The sequence below is a fragment of the Acanthaster planci genome, linkage group LG03 (genome assembly GCF_054643075.1).
Source record: "Acanthaster planci isolate LZ-2023a linkage group LG03, COTS_SCS, whole genome shotgun sequence".
NCBI classification, from domain to species: Eukaryota; Metazoa; Echinodermata; class Asteroidea; order Valvatida; family Acanthasteridae; genus Acanthaster; species Acanthaster planci.
This window is the reverse complement of record NC_141779.1, coordinates 16,200,745-16,227,478: the sequence shown is the minus strand read 5'-3', so window position 1 is coordinate 16,227,478 and position 26,734 is coordinate 16,200,745. Positions and strand designations below refer to the sequence as shown.

The 26,734-nt window shown below is 41.1% G+C and overlaps 1 protein-coding gene across 4 annotated transcripts; it reads right to left on the bottom strand.

Annotated features, from left to right (window-relative positions):
• Positions 1 to 255: 255 nt before the first annotated feature.
• On the bottom strand, positions 256 to 25,630 carry stk33 (serine/threonine kinase 33). 4 transcript variants are annotated; one of them, XM_022256402.2, is made up of 12 exons: positions 25,358 to 25,619; positions 13,403 to 13,474; positions 12,831 to 13,099; positions 10,249 to 10,353; positions 8,253 to 8,391; positions 6,861 to 6,943; positions 6,253 to 6,340; positions 5,349 to 5,424; positions 4,704 to 4,816; positions 3,802 to 4,061; positions 3,303 to 3,413; positions 256 to 2,486 (listed from the first exon to the last, which is right to left on the bottom strand). In XM_022256402.2, the coding sequence occupies exons 3-12, from the start codon at positions 13,017 to 13,019 to the stop codon at positions 2,250 to 2,252; spliced, it is 1,401 nt and encodes a 466-aa protein (XP_022112094.2). In that variant the 5' UTR covers positions 13,020 to 13,099; positions 13,403 to 13,474; positions 25,358 to 25,619; the 3' UTR covers positions 256 to 2,249. The 4 variants fall into 4 exon arrangements, with proteins under 4 accessions (XP_022112094.2, XP_022112099.2, XP_022112097.2 ...); XM_022256407.2 differs by lacking the exon at positions 13,403 to 13,474 and having other exon boundaries at positions 25,485 to 25,630; XM_022256405.2 differs by lacking the exon at positions 13,403 to 13,474 and having other exon boundaries at positions 12,831 to 13,037; positions 25,358 to 25,620.
• Between the last annotated feature and the right edge of the window lie 1,104 nt (positions 25,631 to 26,734).

Sequence of the window (26,734 nt, the reverse complement as noted above, 5' to 3'; positions counted from 1 at the left end):
CCGATGAGGGTGCACTTCAACTTAGGGCGGACACCCGGTTGAGGTTCCAGCACTCGAAACGTTGGGTAAACTGAGATACTGAAGAAAACGAAATTGGATCCTAAAAGAAATGCAAGGCTATGTAATCCTTTGCAGATTGATTTGCCTGCTGTTTTTGTTGCACACCAATGACTGTATAGGAAGACAAAAACCAAAACAAATGCCAAAAACAAAAACAAAACAAAAGCAAAATTATGAAACTACAATGACGATGAGTTTTGATTCATATTTGTATTCTATAATACATCCTAGCATTTAACACACACAAGGCACAAATGGCGCTTGGAAATATAAATATTGAAGACACTTTTCTCAAGTTAAATAGACAAGCTTGGTATCTGATCTCTCTATACACCGTGCATATTCCAATTCTACTCAGTCATGCTCGAACCAAAGTCAAACCTATCATGTGCCGCATTGGCATAATGCATGCTCAATTTCCATCTATTCTCAACTGAATTCAAAGTACTTGAAAGCGAGGCAATTTTAAAAATACATAATTTTCCATTATTCTAAAAAAAAAACAAAAAAAAACAAAAAACCAGGAGATCTTTGAGGGAATAAAGGAAAAAAAATAGCTCTCCCTTAAAATGGTAATGCTCCAAGATAGTTGCACTTCAAAACAATTTACATTAACTTAAAAGAGGCATGTGTTTCCCAGTTTCATTACAGTCTGTCTTCTAAATCAAATTCTTGAACAAATTCCACAAATAATTACAATGTATTAGTCAACCAGTGTTTGACATATCTTTATGTTTAAACACACCCTCAACCTGTTCTACACAGAGATTAAAAGTTTCCTGACATTGGGCAGTTTATCACAGTTTACACAATCGCTGGTTACTGCCTTTGCAACCGACCTCGTGCTTTTCATGCAAATGCAACAAGATTTTTTTAAAGGTACTGCCGTCCTTTTGTGCCAGCTTGACCCTGACTACTCACACTCATGTGACTGCAAACTCATGTAGAACATTTCAGGATGTTCGCAATTCTGATGGTTACATCACCGATGGCTCATCTGCCTAACAAACTGTTGGTTTAAAAAAGCTACCGCCCCGACAGCCAACAAAAAATTACCTTGACAAATACTTCTGACTGGCATTTGATTTCACATTTGATTTATGGCATCCGGCGATTCACCATTTCCCCCACAGAGAAAACAATAGAGAAATGTTAATACTTGTAAAGCCGTTTTGCATAATAATTACAAAAATAGATACACTGCTATTAATTAAGACACACTCCATTAATAACCTAGAACATTCAGGACGGATTTCCAGAATAATATATCATAGATTTTCTTCAATCTGAATGAATATATACAGGCTTTATTTTTTGTTTTGTTTGGTTTCATTGATAAGGAAAGATTAGAAATGGGAATGTTCATGCAAATGACTTTTGATGTGTACTCACAGCCCTCCCTGTTCGGCCATCTTTGTCACACACCAAGACTGCGTAAACAGTAATCAATGTCGGTTTGGAAATTATGCCATGGGTGCCACACCAAATCCCATCTACTACATGGGCAAGAGACCCAAAGGTTAAATCTGTCAAATCACACCTTGCCTATGTTTTCTTACCAATTTTTCTGGTAAACTGTACTAATCACCCTCTGAAGAATCCTTTTTTAGTAACTTCTAAAAGTTTCCATCAATTTCTACAGATCATATGACACTACTGCTTGCAGTACAACACTGACTCAGGAACATTTTGTCATAAATGAATGGTTACTTGAGCGGATGGCACCTTCTACAGTTTAAACAAGTGTGTGTATTAATTTTTGATGCTGATTTGAAGACTTGGCTTGATATGCTGTCAAGGGACACAGGAAGCACCACATGTGTAAATCTTGGCTCTGTCGGCACTGGATTCAAGACCATAGCAGTAATGTAAGGGAAATGATTTAAGAGGGATGTGGACTGAATTATAAAGCCTTCACACATGCAGTAAATGAGCTGGCATAAAATACTTCTACCATGAAATCCAAGCGCTGATCAGTACAGACCTTGAGATATAAATACGCAGTATAAGTTTTTGTTTTGCTATGACACTTACAAGCAAACGTTGATTACAGTATAAATAAGTCCCACAATGCCTTACAATCCACAAGCTTGATTTGGGGTGGTTTGTCTTAAATATAAAAGAACACTGATCCCTGAACTGAAAGGGACCGACTTCAGTTTGATGATTTTTTTTTTTCCAAGATTATCTCAGCTGCCCACAGGAGGCTTACGCTTCGATTTTGCTGTGATGGCGGCTGCTTTTGGCGATCGGGGCTTTGCAGCGGCCGCTCGGTTGGCGGTGACCTCACTGGGTCTGTGCGGAGATGCTCTGGACTGAGATGGGGGCTGTCCGGCCGTTCGAGACCGCGGGGGTGTGGCTTTGGAGGCTGGGCCTGAAGGCGTGGTGGAGGCGGTGCCTCTGGTCCTGTGGGCCCCGTTGTTCGACTGAAGGGGAAGGCGAAATTCAATTGATGAAAATGACATTTCAAAAAATACCCAGTCCACTGCACAAATCAGAAGAAACTCCTGAGTTTTTCCCCCTACTGAAAATCTTAAACAATAATGCCCTTCGAAGTCTGGGTAAAATTGTCACCCCACAGCCCTTTTGATACAGTGTGATGAAGTCTGCAATAGAACCATGTGAAATCTTTTTTAGACATGAGTGGGGCTCTAAAGGAAAAAACTGCCCCCCCCCAAAAAAAAAGGGTACTCAACCAATCACACTCACTCCAGTAAGAGACTTCACATGGTGCTACTGCGAACTTCGTCACATATTGCTATGTCCAACATTCAAACTTTCAAATTACATGGACAACTTTCCTTCAGGTCCTGCTGTATTTCACAATATTTCAATCCTACTTCCAATTACACCGGCATTCAAAGTCTAACGTCAAGTATCAAAATAAATGACATGATAAAATATTAACAAGGGGATTCTCAAAAGAAAATTAAAAAGCTGTCCCTGATAAGCGACAACATGCTCACGACTGGTATAAAAATAAGGCTTTATGTGTGCCCTAAAATGACAGGAGACAATAAGCTACTTCCCCAAGATCTCCTGAAATAGAGGAACTCTTCAAGTTCCTTAAGCAATGAAAGACGCCCATTTCAAGTGGAGTTTCATACAAGTACTATTTTTAATCCAAGTAAGTTTTGTTTCCCTCCGTGTTTCAATTTACAAGGGCTAATTTTAAAGGTATAATTAAACCACTCAAAAATTCTATGCACTTCCAAGCAATATGGAGCATCGACTTTACTCACAGAGTTTCTTGAAGTGTTTGACTTGGACGCAGTCGGTGCTTTCCTTGAAGACAGGGTGCTTTTATCACCGGCTGACTTTGAACATGAAGTGTCGTCCGATGGCTTTTCACTCTGTACAAATGACAACGTGAATCTATCTCTGTAATGCTATAAAACACAGCTCTTGATTTAAAACGATAAAACAGCTTCAAGCAGTAAAACTGCATTTGAAGTTGGACAGCCTTTCTTATGATTCTACTGTTTTCGAGAGGTAAAGGCAAGAGGCATCATTCTTGAACTGTGAACACTCTTTCAAGTTAGATTTCTGACCGTGACTCCCTTGAATGTTCCTCTTCATTCAAACACTGATAACCCTACTCCAAAATTCCTTAGAAGCCACTTTTCGGAAAGTGGAAATACATTCTGTGCATGTGGCAAACACACACTGTATTAAATCCACTTGCAATTTCTACGCTCCTTTGGTTTCGAAGTCGGCACTAGGTATGTCAGATCGACCCACCTCCTCTTTGGGGTGTGCTTCTCCTCCCATTCTGCCCTCCTCCGTCTCCCCCTCCCCCGTGAGGTTGGCATTGGAGTCCACCTGGCCATTCTCCTCCAGCATCAGCTCGTCCTTCCACTGCTTCATCATCTCCAGCACGTTCTTGGGGCCGTCGTTGTCCGAGCCCTTCTCCCCGGTGATCCAGGGATGGTGGAGCAGCTCGCTGGCAGTTAGCCGGTGGGCGGGGTCAACCGTCAGCAAGCCCTGGATGGCGTTCTTGGCTGTGGGCGATCACCAAGCGAGCACAGTTTAGATGAGGCTTGAATGGTGAATGGAAGGCTTGTACAATGCTCAAAGTTAACAACAGCGGGTATGGAATTGTAGTGTAGCCCATCTTCAGTCAAATCCCAAGTCCGGTCACAAGTAACAGTCGCGGTGCTTTTGTAGTGCATTTCATCTGAATAGCTTGAAACTTGGCTCAAACAAAATGACTTTTGAAGGACTTGAAACGCACAAAGCCCACACAAGACAAAGAGCTACCCCTGTCTTTGCAACTGCTCATGTCTACCCAGTACCTATGGATCTCTTGGAAAGCTGGGAAGCATGGGTTGAAAGAACCATTACTTTCAATGTGTGGTCAACAGTTACTTAACAAACAAGGAAGTTTTCAGGAACTGTGCTGAGCATTGAACATTTAGGACGGATGAACAAGAATGGAGAACAGGTAAGGTTGAGACTCATTCTTTACCATGGAATCAGGAAGCCAAAGGGAATCAAGTGAGTGAGAAATACAAGTCCAGAGGAATCGAAAGATGACAACCAGTGTACTGATCAGTTACGTTTTGTAGAAAGGATCTCCATACTGCATGTGATCTCATGTCTTTCTCCAATATGGTGACACCACTGCTTTGAACAAAACTAACCTTCATCGCTGACTTTTCTCCAGACAGCACCTGAGAAGTCTAGTTCCCCTCTTCTGATCTCCTCGTATAAGCCGTCTTCATCTCGCCCAGTGAAAGGCGGGTACCCAGATAATCTGCAGGAGTTACAAAACAAAGTAAGAATACCATGAATGCCAAGACTTTGTTATCTGTAAATTTGTTACAATGCAATGTAGGGACAGACAGCACATACAAAATTGGGAACACATTCTACAGCCGATGAAGATGGTTTTGTAGCAAAGTTGCCGCACACAATACGACCACAGGGGAAGGTCGATAAGCTAAATGACTAGTTTTTTAACTGTGTAATGAGTACCACTTTGTCAATGCACAAAGGAAACAAGATCACGTAGTGAATGTTATTGAATAGACCTATAATATAGTGACATCTGGCTTTGTTTACATGTGCGCATTCCTATGGTAGTGATGTAAGATTGGGTGCAATCCATCCAGTTCTTGCATTGCCTGGCAGGCTAGTAAAAAAGCTTTGTATCAAACTATGACTCATGATATCGTTCTAAGAAAGTACAAATCAGCAACCCTATTGTAGGATTATTAACGCTAACAGTGAAGTAACCAAGAGGATGATGGCGAGAACAGTACTTGATTGCGAGGGCCTGTACTTACAGCATATAAGCAATGACACCTATACTCCACACATCACACTGTTGGCTGTACCCTTGATTGTCTATAACTTCTGGAGCTGTACACGGAAAAGAGAACCAGATTTTGGGTAAATTCATGTTATCAGTCAGAAGGAGATTCCTTGTCCTTGTGACAAATATACAGTTTTTGAAAGAGAATATTAATGAAGGTACTTCCCACTACTGCAATTTGACATGAGCCCACCAGAACATGTGAGGTGTCACGAAGCTCACCCACAGCATGGACACAGGAAACAAGAATAAAGACCACATTTTACACCTTCAGGCTGCAATCTTTAGCAAAGGTTTACCAGACAACACAGCCCACAAAAAATCAATTGCTGAAAGTAAAGCATGATTGAATTTCTGACCACTATGAGATATTTATACCTGGGGTACAGACTTAATGACCTGATCGAGGGCCAGTTTGTTTCACAAGAATCTGGATCTCAATCAGTGATCCCAACGCTGGTTCGCTACATCCTTTAGGCTGGTTCTATTGTCAGTGAACCAACGCAGGATTACCGATCGAGAGATTCTGATCCGTGTGTGACAAAGAGGCCCTCAGTGAGGGCTGGCAAAGGCCTCACAGTTGCTCAAATTTCATTGGTGGGTACGGCATGACTATTTTTTTCCCTTTTGAGTGTCTTAACTGGCTGGGCTGAGAGGTATATTTCGAGTGCAGCTGTGGCAGACAGAAAACCTAGGGTTATATGTGTCCCTATCAAAATTAGGTACAGCCAAAACGAAACTGTCCCTGTCAATAATTATCCTTCAATACGTGCTAGTCCACACAACTACGGTACCAATTAGCATGTAATGGAGGGAGTAGACGAGACAGCGTTACAATGGAAATTCAGAATGTGACTCCAGATCCTCCATCTTACCCATGTACATTGGTGTGCCACACATGGTCTGCATCATGGAATCACTGCCGGCCCTTCCTTTGAGTATTGACAAGCCAAAATCTGACAGCTGCAAGCAACAACAAAAGATACAGGTAGGAATTTATGAACAAGTTGCTCTTTTCAAATCACTTTTGATACTTAAAAACACAAAGGCACCCATAGATTCCAAGGGTAAGCCCCTGCATCTCAAAACAGTGAGTGAATAAATCCCTGCTATTTGGTTGGTGGATTGCTGATCACGTCACTGAATTATTCATCCCATCACATGGCACGGCCACCCTGCAAGAACAATGGATTCATTCTGCCTCAGATTTCAAGTTCCGTTGGTGGTAGTTTCCTAACTTGTAGGTGATGCATGGATTTCTTCAGGTGGGGCTTTTAGTGTGAAATGCCCCATGATTTCATGGGGCATTTCCTAACTTGTACGTTTCCTAACTTGTAGGTGATGCATGGATTTCTTCAGGTGGGGCTTTCAGTGTGAAATGCCCCATGATTTCATCCCTGCTTCATCCTCCCAGATTTCAACCCTTCCATTTGCCCTGAGATTTTCCCAGGGCCACAAAGAACGAAGCAAATGCACTGCCTACCTTGATATTCAGGTGGTCTTCTGGATGCTCAGGGTCTTGGCTTAGTAAAATATTATCAAGTTTTATATCTCGGTGTACAATATCTGGGCAGAAAGGGAGAAGAGGGCTGTATGTGACCAGCTTGTACAAAGTGAGATGCTATCAAATTTGGCAAGATTCTTGCATACATCAAATAGTAGAGAACGCTCCGGCGCTCACAGCTCTGTGTATTTTTGCACAATGTCCGATTTCAATTCTTGAAATCACACCTTCACTGTCAACAGACATCCATTCTTTGCCTTACACAGTCAGACATGGGCACTGATCGCTTTCCAAAAGTGTGGGGGGAGGCAGGGAAGGGGCATCACCTTGAAGGCGAGCCCCAATGCCCCGGGACACGTTTCATTCTAGATGTTTTGTGGTACAATCTGAGGCAATTTCTGACCACTTTAATTTTCAAACAGTTTTGTTGCAAGATATCCAAATACTGGTCAGATTTTTTTCAATCTACAATATGGATCAAATGTCGGCCTATTTCCCCCCTACATTTTATATAGGGTGTGGAAAAAAGTGAAGAGGAAAAATTTTTAATGATATGATAACAAGCCAGGTGGGAGGATCCAAGGCGGTCTTATGAATAAAAAAGATCTGACATGTCCGAGGACTAATGATGCCATTTCTGGTGGAGGCATTAGTGGGTCTTAGGGGCCACCATCCACCATGTCTTATATCTTGCCTGTACCTCCTTTTACAGAAGAACACCATAAAACAATATATCCCATTGGATGATTTAGGTCATATATAGGGCATCATATTTAGTGAAGATGAACCCACTGTTGTCAGTTTGACAATTTTAAAACAGTGCTTTGGGGAGTCTAATGCTAGATATGTGTCAAGGCAAGTATTACAAACATGTACATCACAGCATTGAAAATAATTACCACCCATGTGCAGTGGACGGTCCGCCATAATCTAACAAGGCAGAGTCCAGCTGAACCAGACCAAGAAAACAGAAGTTTGGCGACACACAGAGCAAGAAACAGTGAATGTAACTCAAGGCCAACAAACTGTAACAGTGGCCAAAAGAGTGCGGTGTTGGCCCCACCATGTCGTGTTGCATAGAGCATGTTATAGCACTTTTTCAAGATGTTACCATGTTTGTCTTGTTCCCTGTAGACCCACTGGCAATAGTAATAAAACTTTGCGTGTTGATAAAAGGGAACAAATTATTTCTCCTTCCAGCCTCAGTTTGGTTAGTACATTGCTTCAAATGGCAGAAAAGCAAGATGGCTGCCCCACGATAGAGGTCTACGGTAGCCATCCTTGCTCCATGCAGTACTACATGGGCCTACTCTTGATATCTTGGATTAAAGTACAGATGACATTACGCACGTATGTCCGACCCCTTCTCACCATTTTTGTGTAAATATGAGACAGTACTGGTCAATCTGTGAATAGCTGTCCTTGTGTCTTCCTCTGTGAATGCTCCTTTCTCCTTAAATAAATCGCTCAGCTCTCCCCCGTTGCACAGCTCTAGTACAAGGTACATTTTCTGAGGGGGAAAACATAACAGAAAACAACCAAACCTGTCATGGGGGTCATGAGAAGCAGGTGTCCTTTTTAATCATAGTGTTTCAGATTGTTTCCTTCTTGACCAAGTGCAGAAAACTTTTATGGATATGACTCATACTGGATTGTACGGAGCACCTGAAGTGACGAACACAGAAAACATATACCGCAGAAAGAATCTGTTCTTCGTTTGATGTGTTAGAAATCATTTCATGCACTCGAAATATAATATTTTGTACACTCAAAGTCAATTCATGCCTTTTGGTAAGGTATTTTATGTGTGCAAAATTATTTTGAGCACTTGATATATGTCACTTTGTGTGCTTGAAATCGTCCCATGCAAAATAAACCATTAAGTGCACTTGAAATAAATCATTTTGTGCTCTCAAAATAAATCATTCTGTGCGCTCAAAAGAAATGATATCTTGTGCAAAGGTAAGATTCTTGTTTTTCCTTTTTCCTCTGCAGTTGGGCTTACCTTGCACATGCGTCCTTTATCAATTAACAATACCCACTTCTAACTTGCTGCAAATGGGTGATTATTATAATATTAATTCTAGCGCACAAAATGATTTTGCACCCATGACATGATTTATTTCGAGTGCATGAAATGATTTCAAGTGCATAAAATATTACATTTCCAGTACTGGAAATAACTTTGAGTGCCTGAAATAAATTATTTAAAGTTCACAAAATGAGTTTGTGAGAATGAGATGATCTCAAGTGCATGAAATGAGGCGCTCAATGATTTGTGTTACGAGTTTGCTTTCATCATATATGTCCCTTGAGGGAATAGCTGGAAGATTGCTCGTGACCAAGACAAGAAGGGAGTAGCTGAAAGCATAAAGAGGTTGGCAAGAGTATAAAAAGCCAATTGCTGCAACTTGTACAACCTGAAATACATGTAATACATGTACATAGATGTTACAATGGCATTTTCCTTAGCCTTTTTGCGAGATAAAAACCACGGTAGGAGGGCTCTTTTGATTTGGGTGAAGTGTGTGCGATAACCTTCATGTGAATGAGAAGGTGCCATTCCATTTAAAATGACCATAATGGAACTGATGTTTAACAGGCAGGTCATGGGTCCCCTCACTAAAATCTGTGCCTTTTCAGGTTTTTTTTCCCCTGCATGATTTATCATAATTTTCTAAAGCATTTTTAGGGCTAATAGGCTGTATTTCCTATCTTGGGTAGACTACAAAGCACTCGAGAGCTGACCTTTCGGTACTGAGCAAACAGGTGCACTTTGTTCAGTTGACACAATTCTCTGAATGCACTTTACTACCGGTATCTTGTCGCAGGTAAACAGCAAAATGGTCCACTTGTGTTCGATGGATTCGTTCGATTGCCCTCTTACATGTATAAAAATGGACATAATTGCCAGAACAAGCCTTCCGGTCCAATTGGCCAACATATTTTTCTGTGCCTTTCAACACATGTTGAGAACTCCCTTCAAATCCTCAAATTTGCCAGTTTTATTTTAGCTCTTTTCCTTTTTCACAATAAGGTAAATATTTCCTAATGCCACTGTTCTGTTAACATTAGAATCATTTTCCAATAATGACTTTTTAACCAAATTGTATTCTCTTGCCCCCTTCCCCAAATTTTCTCATTTTACAAACCCTGAGGCACAACTTTCCAGACTACACACTTCCAAACATTGCATAGCTACATTTGAAACCCAGGTTGAGAAGCTATGTGTATGTTATCAGTCACAAAATTAATGAAACCTGCCGGTACTTTAGTCATCTGATGCCATTATCTTGCATTTTCACATGAATGACAAGATTTGCTCCAATGTTCTTGAATTTTACGAGATTTTCTGTCCTACACTAACCTGTGAGGTTTCGTAGACCGCTTCTAGGTGAATAATGTGTTTGTGCCGGACTTTCTTCAGAATGGCCACTTCCCTTTCCAAGAGCTTGACAGCTGAACTGCCCGCCTAAACCAGGGAAAAGAACAGCTGTTACAGCCGCCCAGTGATGTATCCCGAGGAAATGATAGCCATTAGGCCACCAACAGATTTATTGGAAAGGAAAAAACAGTCATTAGGCAGTCAAAAGATGAATTGCAATGCCATCCAGTTTGAAGGGACAAACAGACTGTAACAGATAGCTCAATACTGGGGCACCATGTCCATTCACTCATTAGACTATGACTAAAGCCGTGTTTCCATTGGACTTTTTTAATTCCACAACTTTACTGTAGAATGACAAGATTAAATCCAAGGGGAACACACGGTAAACTAACATCCCTGTCAACTTACCGCAATCGCAATGTAAAACTAACAGGCCGAAAAGTTAGCAGGGGTGCAAAAAAAGTCCAATGGGAACAGTTCCTGTACAATGCAGATTGACCACGACCACACTAAACCTACGAACCAGACTACTGCTACACAGAGATCCAGAGCGGACACGCAAAAATGGTTGTATCGTTCCCAGTCTCCAGCTCCGTGCGTACTGTAAAGCAGCATATCACGCTCACACACAGTGAAGCGTGCCCAGATAAAGCTATACACATGTATACATTGCATACAGGGCTTTTCCTGTACGGGTTCATCTTATCTGTGGCAGATTTGGCCGAATTCGTCTGATTTTGTCTTTGTTTTTGTCCGATTTTGCCAATTTCGTCATGATTTGTACAGTGCAGGCAATGTAATCAGCTGGTCTTATTAGGCCTCACACAGCGAATAAACATTCTGTTAGGGAAAAAAAAAAGGTCCACGAGGGAATGCATGGTAGATTGACACGAAGGAATGTTGCGGTAACTTTCTGTGTACCCGCGGAAGAAAAAAAACCAACAGAAACACGCCTTTAAACTGTAACATTTTATCCAAAGAGTTTCTTGGTGGGATGCCTTGTGGGATACTTACATGTACATGTACGCCCATATATGTAATTTGTGAACTCCAAGAAACACTGGGCCCCTACATGTACAAATCAGTCTCTCATTGGCTATTGTTACGAGCAGCCAAAGTTTGCACAGATATGTCCCCTTACATGTATCATCTACCAGTACCTTGGTGTCAGATATAACCTCCAAATGGACAATTGCCCCATAACTTTTAAAGCAGGCTGTGTTTTACATAGTATTTCTAACCGTTTTGATACTTGAGTGAGATAAACATGTATTAACACTCAGTGGTTTACATGTGTTCTTGTTTCTGTATTGCTGATGCAGCCAGTTTTATTGGCCACTTGTGTTCAAAAATACGACTGTGACATAGAAAGGGCAGACCCAATATGAAGCCTAAAAGGACTAACATGTACACATTGTACAACTGTAAATGCATGTGTGCATAGCAACCAAACCACACTGGACCACTAGCAACCAGAGTCCTGTGCCCATGTAGATACTGCACATGCCCAATTGTGCCTTGCATGCATTTTTCTGATGCACAAATGAGTTGGTTGGAAACGTTCTTTTCATCAGCGAAAGTTTGAAAATATACCCGTGACTTTTCAAGAAATTATGAACTGAAAAGAGGTGCATTTGCATGCAAAAACCTAAAAGGTTCTTTCATAAATGCAGGACCTGTAGGTGAAGTGTCATAAAACAAATGTTGATGGCTTTAATTCATGCCACAAGAAAATAGCCCTCTCTTGATGATTGAGTACTGTACTTAATGCTCAATTGATCACCAATAAGAGGCCAGGTTATTTATTTCTTATTTATTCCTTTTTCATCACATGAAGTGGTTGAAATACGTTTATGTGAGGTAAAATGAGACAGAACTAAGCAGAGGTCGCACTGAGGGTTTGCTGCATTAACCCCAACCCCCGAGGGTGCATGTAAAATCCTATTGACATTGGAGGATTTGGGACCGTTAGGGAAAATTCCTGGTTGCAAAACCATCTGTGGCACTTCAGGTGGGCATTTCATTGACAAGTTACCTGTGGGGCCCTACGACTTTTAAATTTTGCACGTGACAAGTAAAAAATACTGAGAAAAATCAGTTGCATGCTTCAAGTCTTGTGTTTGTGACTGTGAAAGATGCCGATTCGATTTGTCTGACTGTAAACAAAAAATAACAAATTCCAACTATTTCTTTAAAACACAGTCAGTGGAATATCAAGGGAAAACAAACATCAATAAATCTGAAAATCAGAAAAAAAATCACCTCCATTTCTTTTGATCCTGTCTCTCTTCTTCGGCTCGTATGTCCAGCTCTGTCTCATTTTGCCAGCATGCCTCCCACGTAAACATAAAATTCATCTACACGTAATATTTACATGTATTTGGTCCGCCTTAAAATGATTTCAGAAACACGTTCGTCATCTGCTACTTTTCTAGACTCGGACATACTGTCAGCATACATGTACATGTACAAGAAGGTTCAGATTGGGATAAATTTAGCAAATCAGGGTTCAGTGACATTACAAAAACCAATGCAACATGGAGTTTCAGAAATACCGGTACCTTCTCCTTGTTGACAATTTTGATGGCCCATCTCTCCTTGGACTCATTGTGCGTGGCTTCCAGCACCACCCCAAAGCTCCCGGCCCCAAGTTTCTCGCCAAACGTGTAGACCTTCTCGATGACGGACTCATCATCGATGCGGGTGTGTCGCACAGTACGGGACGGCTTCTCCTGGCTGTTGCGTGACATGACGACAGTGACTGTTACCTGCGTGAGTAGTCAGCAGTGACTCTCAGTATGTCCCTCCGACCATCCCAAATCTTGGGAAGCTGCAAAGTTTGAATACAAAAGCCATGGACCTTCCAGTGCAACACAGGCCGTTAGGTAACACAGGTATAGCAAAAGTGACTTTAGTATGGAGAATGCCAATTGTTATGTTCACGTGAATTTAAAGAACTCAGTGCAGATTTTATTCAAATTTAACTCGCAAAAGGCTTATTGCTAGTGATAACCTACATGTACATGATGTAGCATGCACCTACATGTACAAGTTCACATTGTCCAAGCTCTAGTTACATGTACATGTACAAAGCAATGTTGTTTGGGAACAAAAGCCCTTTACTGCAGCATACCTGACATTACACAAACATCTCACGGCATATCCGTTTCGTCAATTTCTTGGGTCATGACACCAAAGCTGCTACCTAATGGGAACAGGATGCTTAAAGTAACGAGTAAATACCTTACAAATGGGTGAAATTTCTCCACTAGCAGACAGTGAGGCGGTACCCAGTAAAGCTATGCCGATTTTTTTTTTCTCCATTTGATTCATGGCCTTTACAATTTGCCCCGGCTTAAAAAAATGTGCAAATCCTATAGGCCTTCACTGTATTTAACGCTGCCCTACTTTAGAGGCTCTCAAGCTTCTTACGAGGAATTAAAAAGTGGATCAAGTGGTCCGTTGCCGGCACCGCATCAATGGCTACTTGATGCCAATGCAATTCAGGTCAAATGGAGTGGATGGCTCAGCTTCAGCCTGTGGTGTGTGCATGTGTGTCTTCGCTATTATGTTTGATGGAAAGTGCAAACGAAGGCTACAAGGTTGGTCAGAACAAAAGTGTCCAGGATGGTTCAAGTGTTTTGACATCCAGAAAGGAGGGGAATTGAGGGCAGACAGACAGCCTGCAATAAGGTTGTCATGCCAGCAGGCTACCGTTATGAGGTGTTTACATTTTTAGGTCAAAGTATGTCCAGCGTTCGTATTAAAAGAAAAAAAGAATTTCGAAGTGCTTAAATGAATTGAGACGGAGGAAAGGGACTGTTTTTCCATGAAACTTGCAAAGCTTCTGAATGATTTTTTCCCAAGGACATTTACAACAAAACAAAGAATCACACCTTATCACTCTGACGATGTGTCATAATATACTCCATTCCTTGCTGCATGAACACTCAAGTCCATGCGCAGCCCATCCCCAGATGTGTCTGATTATGTATGCATAATCTTCAGAATTATTAGCTGAAAATGAGTCAAATACCCACTTGCTAAGCAAACAGTCTCTAGAGATACACAGGTGCATGTATACATGTACATGTAAGTGGATTTTCAACCCCAGGGGCAGGTAAAATACCTGATACACCTGTGTGTGGCAACCTGTAAACACCACGATGTTACATGTACATCCAGGGAGATCGTGAAACCTCCCCCTTCCCAACACATGGTATTAAAAAAAATACCATTTCATAAGCCATTAAAACAGGTCAGTGGCTGTAGAGATGGTTTTCTTGGAAATAAAGGAAGAATTCCCACTCAAGAGTACATTGTATGTTATGCTCTTGGTTCAACCTGACATGGTTTGCAATTCAACAACACCTTCAAGAAGTTGCATCTTCCTGCAACCTGTTCTTTGATGACAGACAGCATGCAAACACTACAGTGAAACTGCCAAACAAGATTTGATCCCCTTTTATAACTTTCAAGTAGAGGAGTAAAAGTGGATTAATGGTTTTTACCACTTTAAATGCATCTCTGAGGGGAACGCAAACATGATTTTTCTCACCACAACGTCTCTGACTATCTTATATTGTGAACTTTTTCAGCAAATTACTTTGGGAACAAGTATAAGGTTTTTTTATCACTTTTATGACTTAGTGGCATGATTTTCTGACATCCGGAATAGTTCTCATAAGGTCATAGAAAACATTCCTGGTATCGTAAAAGTAAATCAGATGTACATGTATACTCTTCATGCATAAATATATAAGCACTAAAAAGACATTTTTAAAGGCGTAAAAGAAATTTATGGCAATAAACACAGGTACATGAGTAACAGCCCTCACCTAGTAGACAAAACAAGTTTGCACCCTTAGACTTGCATGGAATACAATAATGGGTTTGATTTGAGCTGGTGCCATGGGGACGTCCGAGACAGACAGTGAAACACAGGAGACTAGGTCTCTCATTTGCGCTCCACTGCCTTACATGTAAGGCAGTATACCCTGGTAAACATATTTAGATCGGGGAAACTATACATACATACCTAACAAAAATAATCCAACGCAACAGACTATGCATGTACAGTGTTAGGATACATTCAGTATCTGAAGTACCATACTATTCCCCCCACTAGTACCTGTACTTGTGAAAGTGCATTTGATGGTTCAAGGCTAAACCTTTTAAAGTTTAGGACGCCTATTCTTTTAAAAGTTTCTGTCAGGTCTGAATGCCTTGAATGAGTAAATTAACTCCAGCAAGAATAGGTCAACACACCAGAGTGAATTTCCATCTGAATTATAAAGGTATACTCTTCACTCTATGGAATTACGTGTGTGGAATTTCCCAACAGTCTACGTGTACATGAACACTGTATTTGTGCAATTTTGTTCTTAGTATTGGTACAAAAAATGACCAATTTGCACACAAGTGAACCAAGGCCAATTTTCGTTTTGCACTGGGTAAAAAAGCCCCACTTTACTAGCATTTTTTCTCAAGAAAGTACATGTACATGTACTTGCTTATAACTATTCAAAACTATTCACCTGTTTGAATTGAATTAGACTACATGTAGTTTTAACTAATTTGAATCATTTCAAATGTGATAACTACAGTTAGATGCTGCTCAAATAAGGATGGGGGCAACGTAACGTGCATGTCTCATTTTCAGATGTGTTACCTTACTGTAACCGTTCACTAGTCCTTCTTGTGAAAGTTACAATATTGTCGCAATTGAAGTCAATAGTTTACTGAGATGATTGTCAAACCAGATGAAACTTGAAACCTCAGTAGCTTAAACTTCTTATTATACCTCCGAGTCTTTTAAACATTTTAAGAGGTGTTTGCCCACAAAACCAAGACCTACTGCACCAGAATCCAACTCAAAGAGAACGTACACAGGTAAGCGTCATAGTATGAAACGCAAATCAATACTTGGCTTTTTGAGGCACAGAGAGCAAGGTTTATACAGATCAATATCAAACAAAAACGGATGCCCGGGGAGGCTGGCGGATTCATCAATTGATACATTCATCCCCCTCTAAGTGGTGTGAATATTCTCTGCTTTTTTGTCCCTTCTCTATCTTTAGGGCGAGCGGCGCTCGCTGCGAGTATGACCGTCCTTGCTTGTGCTGTTTGCAAGAGCTTAGAAGTTACACAATGAAAAGTTGGCATGCGTGCTGAAGTATGCTTGTGTAGCATTAATCATGTACAATGTTTGTACGATGACGTGTACATGTACGCATACATGTGCATCCATTCTGGGGATGCCAAACATTTGCTCAACTGTGACCTGTGACAGATATATTTAACACCATCCTGTGACTCTGCAAAGTTGTCACCGCAATGACAAGGTCTACAAAATTACATGCGCCACCTTTAACAGATGGTGGTTGTACCCTAATAAGGAAACTACCAGTACGCAAAATGAAACCTTTAAACAACTCAAATTTTGTTCAAACAGGGCTAACAGACTGGAACAGGATTGGGTTTGAACCTTTCAGGCTTCATCCATTTTTTTCCCGTCATTTTCAAGACCGTACAAAACATTTGCTAGGAAAGGATGGGGTTTTACAGCATGTGTACACTTTTCGTAAATTGTTACAAATGACAACTGGCTTATTGACGTTGTTTGCATACGTGTATGCTTTCTGGAGAGGAAGAGGATCAGGGAAGATTACATTTGGTACCACTGTGAAAATGGAAAGAAAACAAAAGAGAGATGATCTCCTTTACCTGTATAGACATGTGTGCATAAATGGTATGGCAGTTGGCTGGTAACCTGCCTTTTCTGAATAAAGAATTTCCTGTACTTGGCAAGTTTCTTTACTTGCCAGAGACGTGACACTGGCCATCCAGGTAAAGCAAAACATATCCAGGACCAGGGGTGAGAAATCTTGAAACAGCCTGAAAATTGGTTCTACATGTACATTTACTGGTTGAAAATACCGTGTCATGCGAATTTATCAAGCATGACTGTCAGACTGTGGGATCACTTGATGCTTGAGCCAACCCAAGTCCACGTTTTAAGTAGGACTGGCTTCAGCATAGACAGAAATGGCCTTTGGATAGTTGGCATTTATCTGGAGTAGGGCTGGCAGGCTCATCAGAAGCATCTTCTCAGGCATGTCGCCACGCTGACTGGCACGACACACCAACGAGACGGATCCAAGGGAGTGTGGCCTGTACTCTTTTACACTCCATCCACTTGTATCTCATATTCTCATTCTCATGTCATATTCTAATATTTAATTTTGCAAAGGAAAAGCTTATGCAGGAGCCCATGACATTATTTTCTCCAACGGAAGGGATTTTAGAAAGAAGTATGTTAGTACTTGTACTTTGTGGATTTGGTCGACATAGGAGATGTACTCGAGTGAGTGACCTACATTCCCTCTTAAGGGTCTGAGGAAAAGGGGTTAAAAAATTTGACTGATTTTATGAAAGAAAGTATGCGACAACTCCGCCTTGATTAAAAAAAAAGGTCTTTCCCTTTCCCATGGTTCAAGGGATTGTTCCGGTATAAACCCAATTTTCCAATAATCTGACATAATTATTTTGACAATGGCAGAACAAAAGTGGCAGCTGTATGGAACATTTCAAAATCAGTGTCTCCTGTAGAGGTCTGACTGCCTGCAAAGCTGTCCTATCTTGGGGGAGGTGCCTGAGTCAGAAAACAAGCCACATGTTTGCACATTCGGATTGTTGTCTGGTTGTCACGGTAACGGCTATTGACTTCTTGCTGGCCTGGGAGTTTGAACCCGGATGTGAACTACACAACTGGGGATCATGAACCACGTGCTTAACCATTGTGCTGTGTGGAACATGGGCTGCTTAACAAATGAAGACTGTGTGAATAAGAGAAAGTAAGTACACACACATGCTCACTGGCAACATACGTGTACATGTACAGTTGTAATACATGTACATGTACACTGTAATACGGTGGTATGTACATGTACATACGATACCTCACAATCAAACAAAATCTATCATCCATTTTGCGGCCTGTTTATTGTCTTTAAATTTAAATCAGTTTATGTATTTTATTCATTTTTAGTTTTATTTATTTATTTTTCAGTTCTCGCAAATTGTTGTCAGTCATCTAAATGCCGCAATTCCACTTCAACGATAAAATATTCAGAATACGTACCGGTGTGATACAGCAGGAGGCTCACTTATCCCTGTCATTCTTCTCCCTTCTGTAAGATTGTTGGGGAAGTCACAATCTTTGCTCAGTCACATCCTACAAATACCTGTTGATCTTACTATGGTAAAAGCCCCAGAGAATGGAAATCCCCCATTGCTACGTTTTTACCTGAGGGCGAAATTGGCAAAAACAGCCCAAGGAAATACCATACATGTAGTTCAATGTACATGTACATGTATGCCCCACCACGTATGATGCTAGTATTACAGGTGTAGCATGATTCTGCGGGCCTGTTTGTATCGCATGAATCCGAATCTCAATAAGTAATCCACTATTGGTTCACTGACAACAGAACCCGCCTGATGGATGGAGCAAACCAGTATCGGAACTGGTGATCAAGATCCTAAATCTGTGTGAAATCAGGCCTTATCTGTAAACTAACTGATATCTAATTTCCAAAAGAATACGCAATGTCATTAGTGACTCTCTGTTTATCAATACTCATGAATTTCATTTTACTAGAATCTCTACCGTTATCCTGTTGTATTGTTCAAAATCCATGTTGTCCTTAAATCCTGACAAATGAACAGGCACTAAAGGTGAATGGGTACGCCCAAGTACTAAGCACATGTTTGGGTTTCAAAAGTATGTTTTTGCTTGTTTATTTAGTGTATTTAGCGCTAATTACAAGATGAAGTAACAATTAAGATGACAATGAAGAGACATTCAGTTTATACATGTACCGGTAAGTAGGAAGAAAACCTTGGATAATTACATGTATACTAGGGGAAAAGCTGAGGAATCAGGAAAGGATGGAAAACCCAATCCACATGCTGACCTGCCACAGGTGGGATTGGAACCAGAGTCACAGGGGTGGAAGGTAAGGAAAGGTAGAAGCCGCAGCACCTACCCGGTACCTGATTCTATTCCTTGCAGGAGGCGGCAAAACTAAATCTGTCTATGTACCAAATTAAAACCGGCATATTGAAATACGATTATGTTGAGACTACATGTACTGTGTACATGTACATGTGCCGGTACATAAATGCAACTTTGTTTCCTGACAATGCATGGCAAGGTACATGTGTGGTTGGTTTCAGTCCCTTTCAATCGCTGTGGCAGGTGTAACGTGCATGAAGACAGTCACTGGACATGACCGTAACAAAGAGCAAGGAAAACTATGCACACCATGGATTGTACACAAAATGACAACAAAGGCCACAAAATTTACGGTGGGTGTTAAACTACAATTAGCCTGGTGGAAAAACTGGGAGTATGTGGTGTGCAAGGCCAGAACTGAAAAGTCCCATAAGAGCCAACTAGCGTGACACCTGTTGCCATGGCGATGAACCAGGCTATGAGAAAGCCTGGGCTCAGCTTTCGAGTGTTTGCCCACTGCAGTCCCATGTGTGAAATGCAATGAGGGAGTGCCTGAAACCGGGGAAAAGTACATGTATGTGAGAGAATTCAAAATCCCTGGGATCTTGCAGTAGTGAGCCAATACCGGTATATTATCTTTCTGCTGCATGTGAATGACAATGTGCTGCATTTTGATGGATGACCAAGACAGGATTTTAAAAAATATTTACTGGTTTTTCTGGGAATTTTCAGTGCAACTTTTTCAATTACACTGCACATGTACATGTACACCCTTGCATCTACCTACCATTTAGTAAAAATTTTCCAGCAACTTCCTGGCCTATCCATTAACATCAATCATTCCAAAATTAATATCGCTTTTACCCCCGCTAGCATGGGCACAGAACTGTTGACACTACTTAGGGAAGGCAGGCGAATCTGCCAACAAACTCATTGCTTAATTGCTATGACCAATACAGCACCCCTGTCAATTAATTTGATTTCCCTTCCCTTGAGGAATGTTTCTATGGCACTATCCCACCTATTAGGCCATGGAGGAAGGAATAGACTCCTTCTTCCGTGGTTAGGCACAGAACTTTCTAAAGATCACAAAATGTCCACAATTACAGTCTTGTCTGACCTTGCTTTCTCCACCTGTAGATGTACCTGCCACAGTTGCAGTTTTTGCTTAACAGTGCTTGGCAATTGTTGGCTGGCCATATATACAAAACACTGAACAACTATGTATTCACACAATGTTCAAAATTTGTCATGCGCATGTGGCACTTGACAAATGCTGGTGCTGGAGACTACTGTACAATGTATCTCTCAGTGAATACACCTCCTCCTTGAATCCTCTCAAAGCAAATGAGCAACAGGACTCAAAATCATCCACTAACTAAGGGTGATGTTTTGGCAAATTTTGTCTGCCTTTAAACAATGGCAGTCATTGTCTGTAAACCTAAAAAAGTAAAGAAAAAAGTCTATATCTAATGCTTTCATGCTCAGCAATGAGTGTTACTTGTGCACATTATCCTTGGAGGAAACAAAACAAAGACGGACTTGGAACAACTTGAGAAAATTCACGGCTGATGTACCGGGTGATATCTCCCATTAACCCTGTACTTTTCACATGGCGCAGCGTATTCCCATTGCTGCTGTGCACTAGTCAGCGACAAATAAAGACAGAAAGTGTCCAAAACAGTCCGATAGTAGGTTTTCTCAAAAGATCTGCAATACCTGCTTCACCGAGAGAAACTATTAAAGTTATGGTTAAAGTCTAACGTTATGGGAATGCCATTGTTTGCCTACCGTAATGTTGCTTGGTCCAACTTTTCTTGTGTTTTACAAGACAGGCTTATGAAACAAATGCATAGCCATCTTGCATGAATAATGTTGAACGTTCACCCTGGAAACACACTGAAGATTTGCATCAGGCTCTTTCATGGAAAGATCTTCAAACACGATAGCATGATCAAAGGACGTGAAGTTTACAAATGCTTCAACAATATAGCTCTGCATTATCTTTGTCATGGCGTTACAATGCCTTGCGATTCTATCATGACCCGGGCCAATTGTAAACTCTGTATCTCTAAGTTCCCAGTGAGTAACCATGGAAACATATCTTCCACTACGCAGGGGCCCTTGGGCAAAACACATTCAATAAGCATCAGTAGGGAAGTCCATTGTTTGTCAAATTTAAATCATTCTTAGATTAATATTACAGTGTGTCTAATTTTTTTTTCACAGCTTTATAATTTTTCTTTCTTGAAATGTGTTTTGTTGTTTAATTTAATTCTTTGTTTTTTTCTTCTTGAAAGTAATATTATTTATTTCATAAGTGTTCAATGTCTGTGATATGTTTGTCTTGTGAACTATGAGACCTTCAATTTAACTTTTATTACCTTTGACTTCCTTTTTTCAGGCGTAACTGTACCCCAATTTTTATAGGCTTAACTGGGCTGCATTCAAAAACCATAGCATTACAAACCCAGAAACAATAAAAAGTCCTAGGCTCGAAGTCACGCAGAGTAGTGACTTGGAGTTCTGCAAGTACATGTGAGTCTGGCAGGCCTATGGACGTGACTAATGTTTACTTGCATTGGGATTGTGTACGTCAAGACCCCTCCATTTCTATTATTCTTATAAAACAGGTCAGTCCCCAAATGAGTTCAACCAAAGATGATGTTCACTTTATTACGTGTAGGCTCAGCCTGTTTTTTGGTGAATTCAGAATTGTTATTTGTGAGAAACTCTTTCTGGGCGGTTACCAACCATGTGAAAGCTCGATTCTCCATATGTCATACCGGTATGTAGACCAGGCCTGTATGCAAGGTTTTCTCATTTTTCCTTCCCACAATGCCTTTCTATCTTTGTGTAAAATAACCCATGTTGTATTAGCGATGAGGCTTATTAGCCATTCAAAAGCAATAAAATGACCTAAAAAGTCAAATTTAGTCGTGAAGATATGGTATTCACTAAGAAACTGCTTAGAATTTTTGGGACCGGTCTCATTGGGTTTGTGTGCAAAGTGGCAAGTGGCATCTATATGGAATTCTTTCTATACATTTCAAGGCTCTAGGGGAAAGAATGCCATAGCCTAGGACTATTACGGATGTGGCCTGACAATGCCACACTGTGCACCAACCCTATGAGCTGATGAGACTGGTCACACTATTTAGGTCAACAAACATCAACACACACAAGCAGCGTCAACAAAGCATCAACAACTTGGAAATACCCTTTAAAGATTAAAAAGTGGTTTTATACCGGGTATGTTAGAAACTCTAACACCTGCCACTGTGGAAGAGAAACTGGCAATTTGCTTCAAACAGGAAAACAGAAATTTTTCGTGATGTATGGGGCCCAATAATGGGGGCCACTACCTTTCTTTTCTCTGCTGTCCATGAGAAACAAGATGGCAGTTGGTCGGGCTGCTCGAGAAGGCCCAACTTTTTCACTCAGATTTCCATACTCAAACATCATCTCAGACAAATGTGATACATTGAACATGATATGTAAGAGCCTAATTAATACTGTAAATATAAAATTTTGCATTGCTTTAAACCTCCTTCTGCTGTAACCATCAAAAACAGTCAAAATTCCTTCCACTTGATTTGCCTCAGTTCACAGACACATATGGGAAATTTGACTGATTTTGACTGATCTGACAACTGTGTCAAGAATGAATCTTTGCATGACTTGACGCTTTGTTGACACTCATTGACCTCAGACTGGTCTGAAAAATTTTAAATGGTTTCTGTGCGACGTGTTTGGGTCATTTTTGTCAGGACAAGGAGAGGGTGGTGAGAAAAACTTCAAGTTCCAATTTCTTTTCCAGAAATAGTCGCCATAGCCATGGTACGGTAGGCTAGGTCAGAAGATCATAAAGATTTAAAGGTGATATGTCACTACATGTACCTACATGTGATCCCAAATACATGTACATGTACTTTTTCATAGTCAACAATTAAAAAAATGTTGTATTCAATGCCTGTTTGATTAAAATGACTTGCAAAGTTTCTGGTTTTTAAAAAATGGCTGAAAACTGAACCTAATTTTGCCACCTACTGTCAAGTCTCATTGGTTTTCACAGTAAGTGGCGAAATAGGGGACCTGGTGACTGTCATGCACGTTAGACATCTCACTGGTCGAGCTGTCTCTCTGTCTAAGTCGAGTTGTCCTAACGGACAACTTAGCATACGGTCAAGTTGTCTCAATGGTCGAGTTGTCTCTACGGTCGAGTTGCCGGGAGTTGAGTAGGCAAACAGTCGAGTTGTTCAACTCTATGCATCATATAATTTTCAATGGCTTTCTGGGTGAAGCATTGAAAGATTTGATTGAGAAAGAGGAATTTTTTTAAAACCTAAATGTAGGCCCTACCTCGATTTGACATAATTAGCTGACTGGGCTGCATTCAAAAACCTATTGCGTTACAAAGCCATAAAAAGCCGTAGGGCTCCAGGTCACACAGAGTACTGGTAGGCCAGGGACTGTGAATTTAGGGACCGTGTTCCTTTAACAGAAGGGAGACCTACATGTAAAATTAAATTTTGGATTCCCCTAGCCCAGGTTGGACGACATCTACATTACTTTGCGACCAAAGTCCAGGGTATGAATGTCCTCCTACTACGTGAAATTTTTTTTTCCAACAGTTTTTTTTTTCCACATTCTTACCTGATGAAGAAAGCTCAAAATGTCGTTCACAAGTGCCTTGTATCCTGAATTCTATAAATGCTATGTTGAAATTACTAAATACGCCTGCGAACAACATATTTTGCAGGAAATTCTGCGAAACTTCACACTTTTCGTCGCGATTGGTTAACGATCTACATACACGTTCGTCTAGCACGCATATCGCACGTGCGCGAAGTGCATAGTAACCGAGTGCCCCTTATGCATGTGCGGAAGAGCCGTGGGCGTGATGAAGTTGCAGATAAGGCCGTGTCCGAACAGGCTTCCAAAGATACAGCTAGGTCTATTGTCTGCGCATCTCCACATATTACATGTATTTTGTAATGGAGCGAAGACCTGGACCTAGCTCTAGACAACATGCATAACTGACAGAATGTGGGCCGAGCTTGGAGGCGCAAATGGATACTACGTTGCTCAAAATACGTTGTTCGCGGGCGTATTTAGTAATTTCAACACAGCATGGAATTCAGGATACAAGGCACTTGTGAACGACATTTTGAGCTGTCTTCGTGAGGTAAAAATGTGAGAAAAAAATGTTGACAACAATTCTGCATAGTAGGAGGACTTTCATACCCTGGACGTTAGTTGCAATGTAATGTAGACGTCGTCCAACCTGGGCTAGGATTCCCCTAGGTAGATAACTGATGTTGTGAGAACAGGGCAGGGTTTTGAGGCAAATGATGAGGGGAAAACATTGGCGTTTTAACTTAGGACACATGGACCATGGCAGAGTCAAATTTGCACGGGTGGTTGATCAGTACAGTAGGAAAGTCATATTTTCTCACAATTTACAATTTGAAATTTCCAACAGACAGGGTCAGGTCAGTTCAGACAGCATTGCCTTTGTTTTTTTTTTTGGGGGGGGTGAGGGGTATAACCAGTTTTGCACAGATTAAAATGACACAAGCCTCAGAGGTCCCCACATTCACAATCCCCAGTAGGCCCCACTGGCATGGACTGGAGCACTGAGCAGGGGTGAGTGGCCAGTAAACTCAAAGTCACAGCCGAAAACCGAGTGCCAACAAAATGCTAAAATGTAAAAAGTTCCCATACTTTTGTACAGACCAATGTACAAAAAAAGCTGAAATTATTATTATTATTATTATTATTATTTATTCATGCCAAAAATTCAATATACATCACAAGCAAGATGGGCATAGGGGAGACAAAAGTAATACGGAATCACTGTGGTCACAGACCTGTCTCCCCAGGGTCAACATCTCAACAAAAAGCTGAAATCAGCTAAAAAGCTGAATTCTTACACCCCTGATACTGAGTTAGGAGACAGAAAATCTAGTAGGCCTACAGTAGGCTTAGCTCGGCGAAAACGGACTGCCGGCTGCCCCTCGACACGCTCTCAAGATTTCCGTAAAAGTAGGAGAAAATCTAGCTCACCTGACAAATGAAAGATTGCGTTCACTGTGAATCCACTGTCACTGTGGCAGCAAATGAGTCGAATGGAGTAGACGTCATTGAACAAGTTAAAACTACTTCCATTGTTACAAGAAATTTGATAATTTACCATCAATCGGTCTCCATCAGTCAGTGAATTCTGTTCACTTACAAACTGTAGCTAACCAGCCAGCCAGCACTAGCGCTAGCACCAAGCTCTTCAGTTTTAACCATCGTTTGTAGCAACCTGAGCGCACCCAGACGTCTTGGAAACAATTTTAGTGTTTTCTGAATAGCAGAGTTAAAATAATCTGACTAAAGTCTCGTTCCAGACTCGTTGAAGCAGAAGTCCATCCAATGTTAACAAGTAGTCGGAACCAGAAAAGTAACACTGACGTCATAATGTTGCAATCCTTGAGGGCGCTCAACCAAACCTATGAAGGTTGCACTCTGTGGTTGCATGCACTCACTGATCAGTACGCGCCCATAGAAAACAGTGCAAAATCGGACCGAAATAGCGCCGCCTGTTGACTCTCGTGAAGAGTTTGGCCTCCGTTTTTCACTAGAAATTCAAGATTATGGCCAGAAAATCACTTTTCGTTTCAATTTCATGGGGGTTAGCCACGAAAAAAGTTTTTATTAGCCTTTCGACGAATATACCCCCAATATAGCAGTAACACTAAAAGCTCATTTCTGAATGTAGCCGCCCGCCTCTTTCCAAAATAGGCCCGTGATTTGGGGCTTTTTGTGAAAGAAATACTCCATATTCGGGAGTTATAAAAATATTTCTATGATGCCTCCTGATTATGGCCTGTCTTATTGGAAAAATCCCTAGGGATCACAAAATATTAGTGAGCTCGTGCGCAGAAATCCAACGATTTGGTGGAATGCACCCTGAACCACGAAATGTGAAAATCACGGACTGGTTATAATGAGCAAACTCAGCAGAGAGACAAACGCATCGCCAGGTGACGCTCGGGAACAGATAGACCTTACCTGTTTCACTGAAAAATTCAAGATTATGACTGCCATGAGAATTGTCTTTTCAATTTCAGTTTCCAGTTCAAATAGGCGTAAATGATGAGCAATGAGTCGTGCATGTTTTGTGTTTCTTGAGGCAATTTTGGGGGCGTTATTTGTGTATGTCCCCCCTGGCACTCTAGTGCGAACTATGGAATTCCATATCTGCCGTCGTGCGTCGCTCGTCGTGCGTCGCCCGTCGTGCGTCACCCGTCGCGCGTCGCCCGTGTTTTTTTTGGTCACGATTGCGCAGCGGTATTTTTAACTTTGACCCTTGATCGTGTCACATGTACATGTCCTTGTTCGATCGATCCACCACGCCTGACTCTCATTTTAGCAATAGAACTAGAAGATGTACAT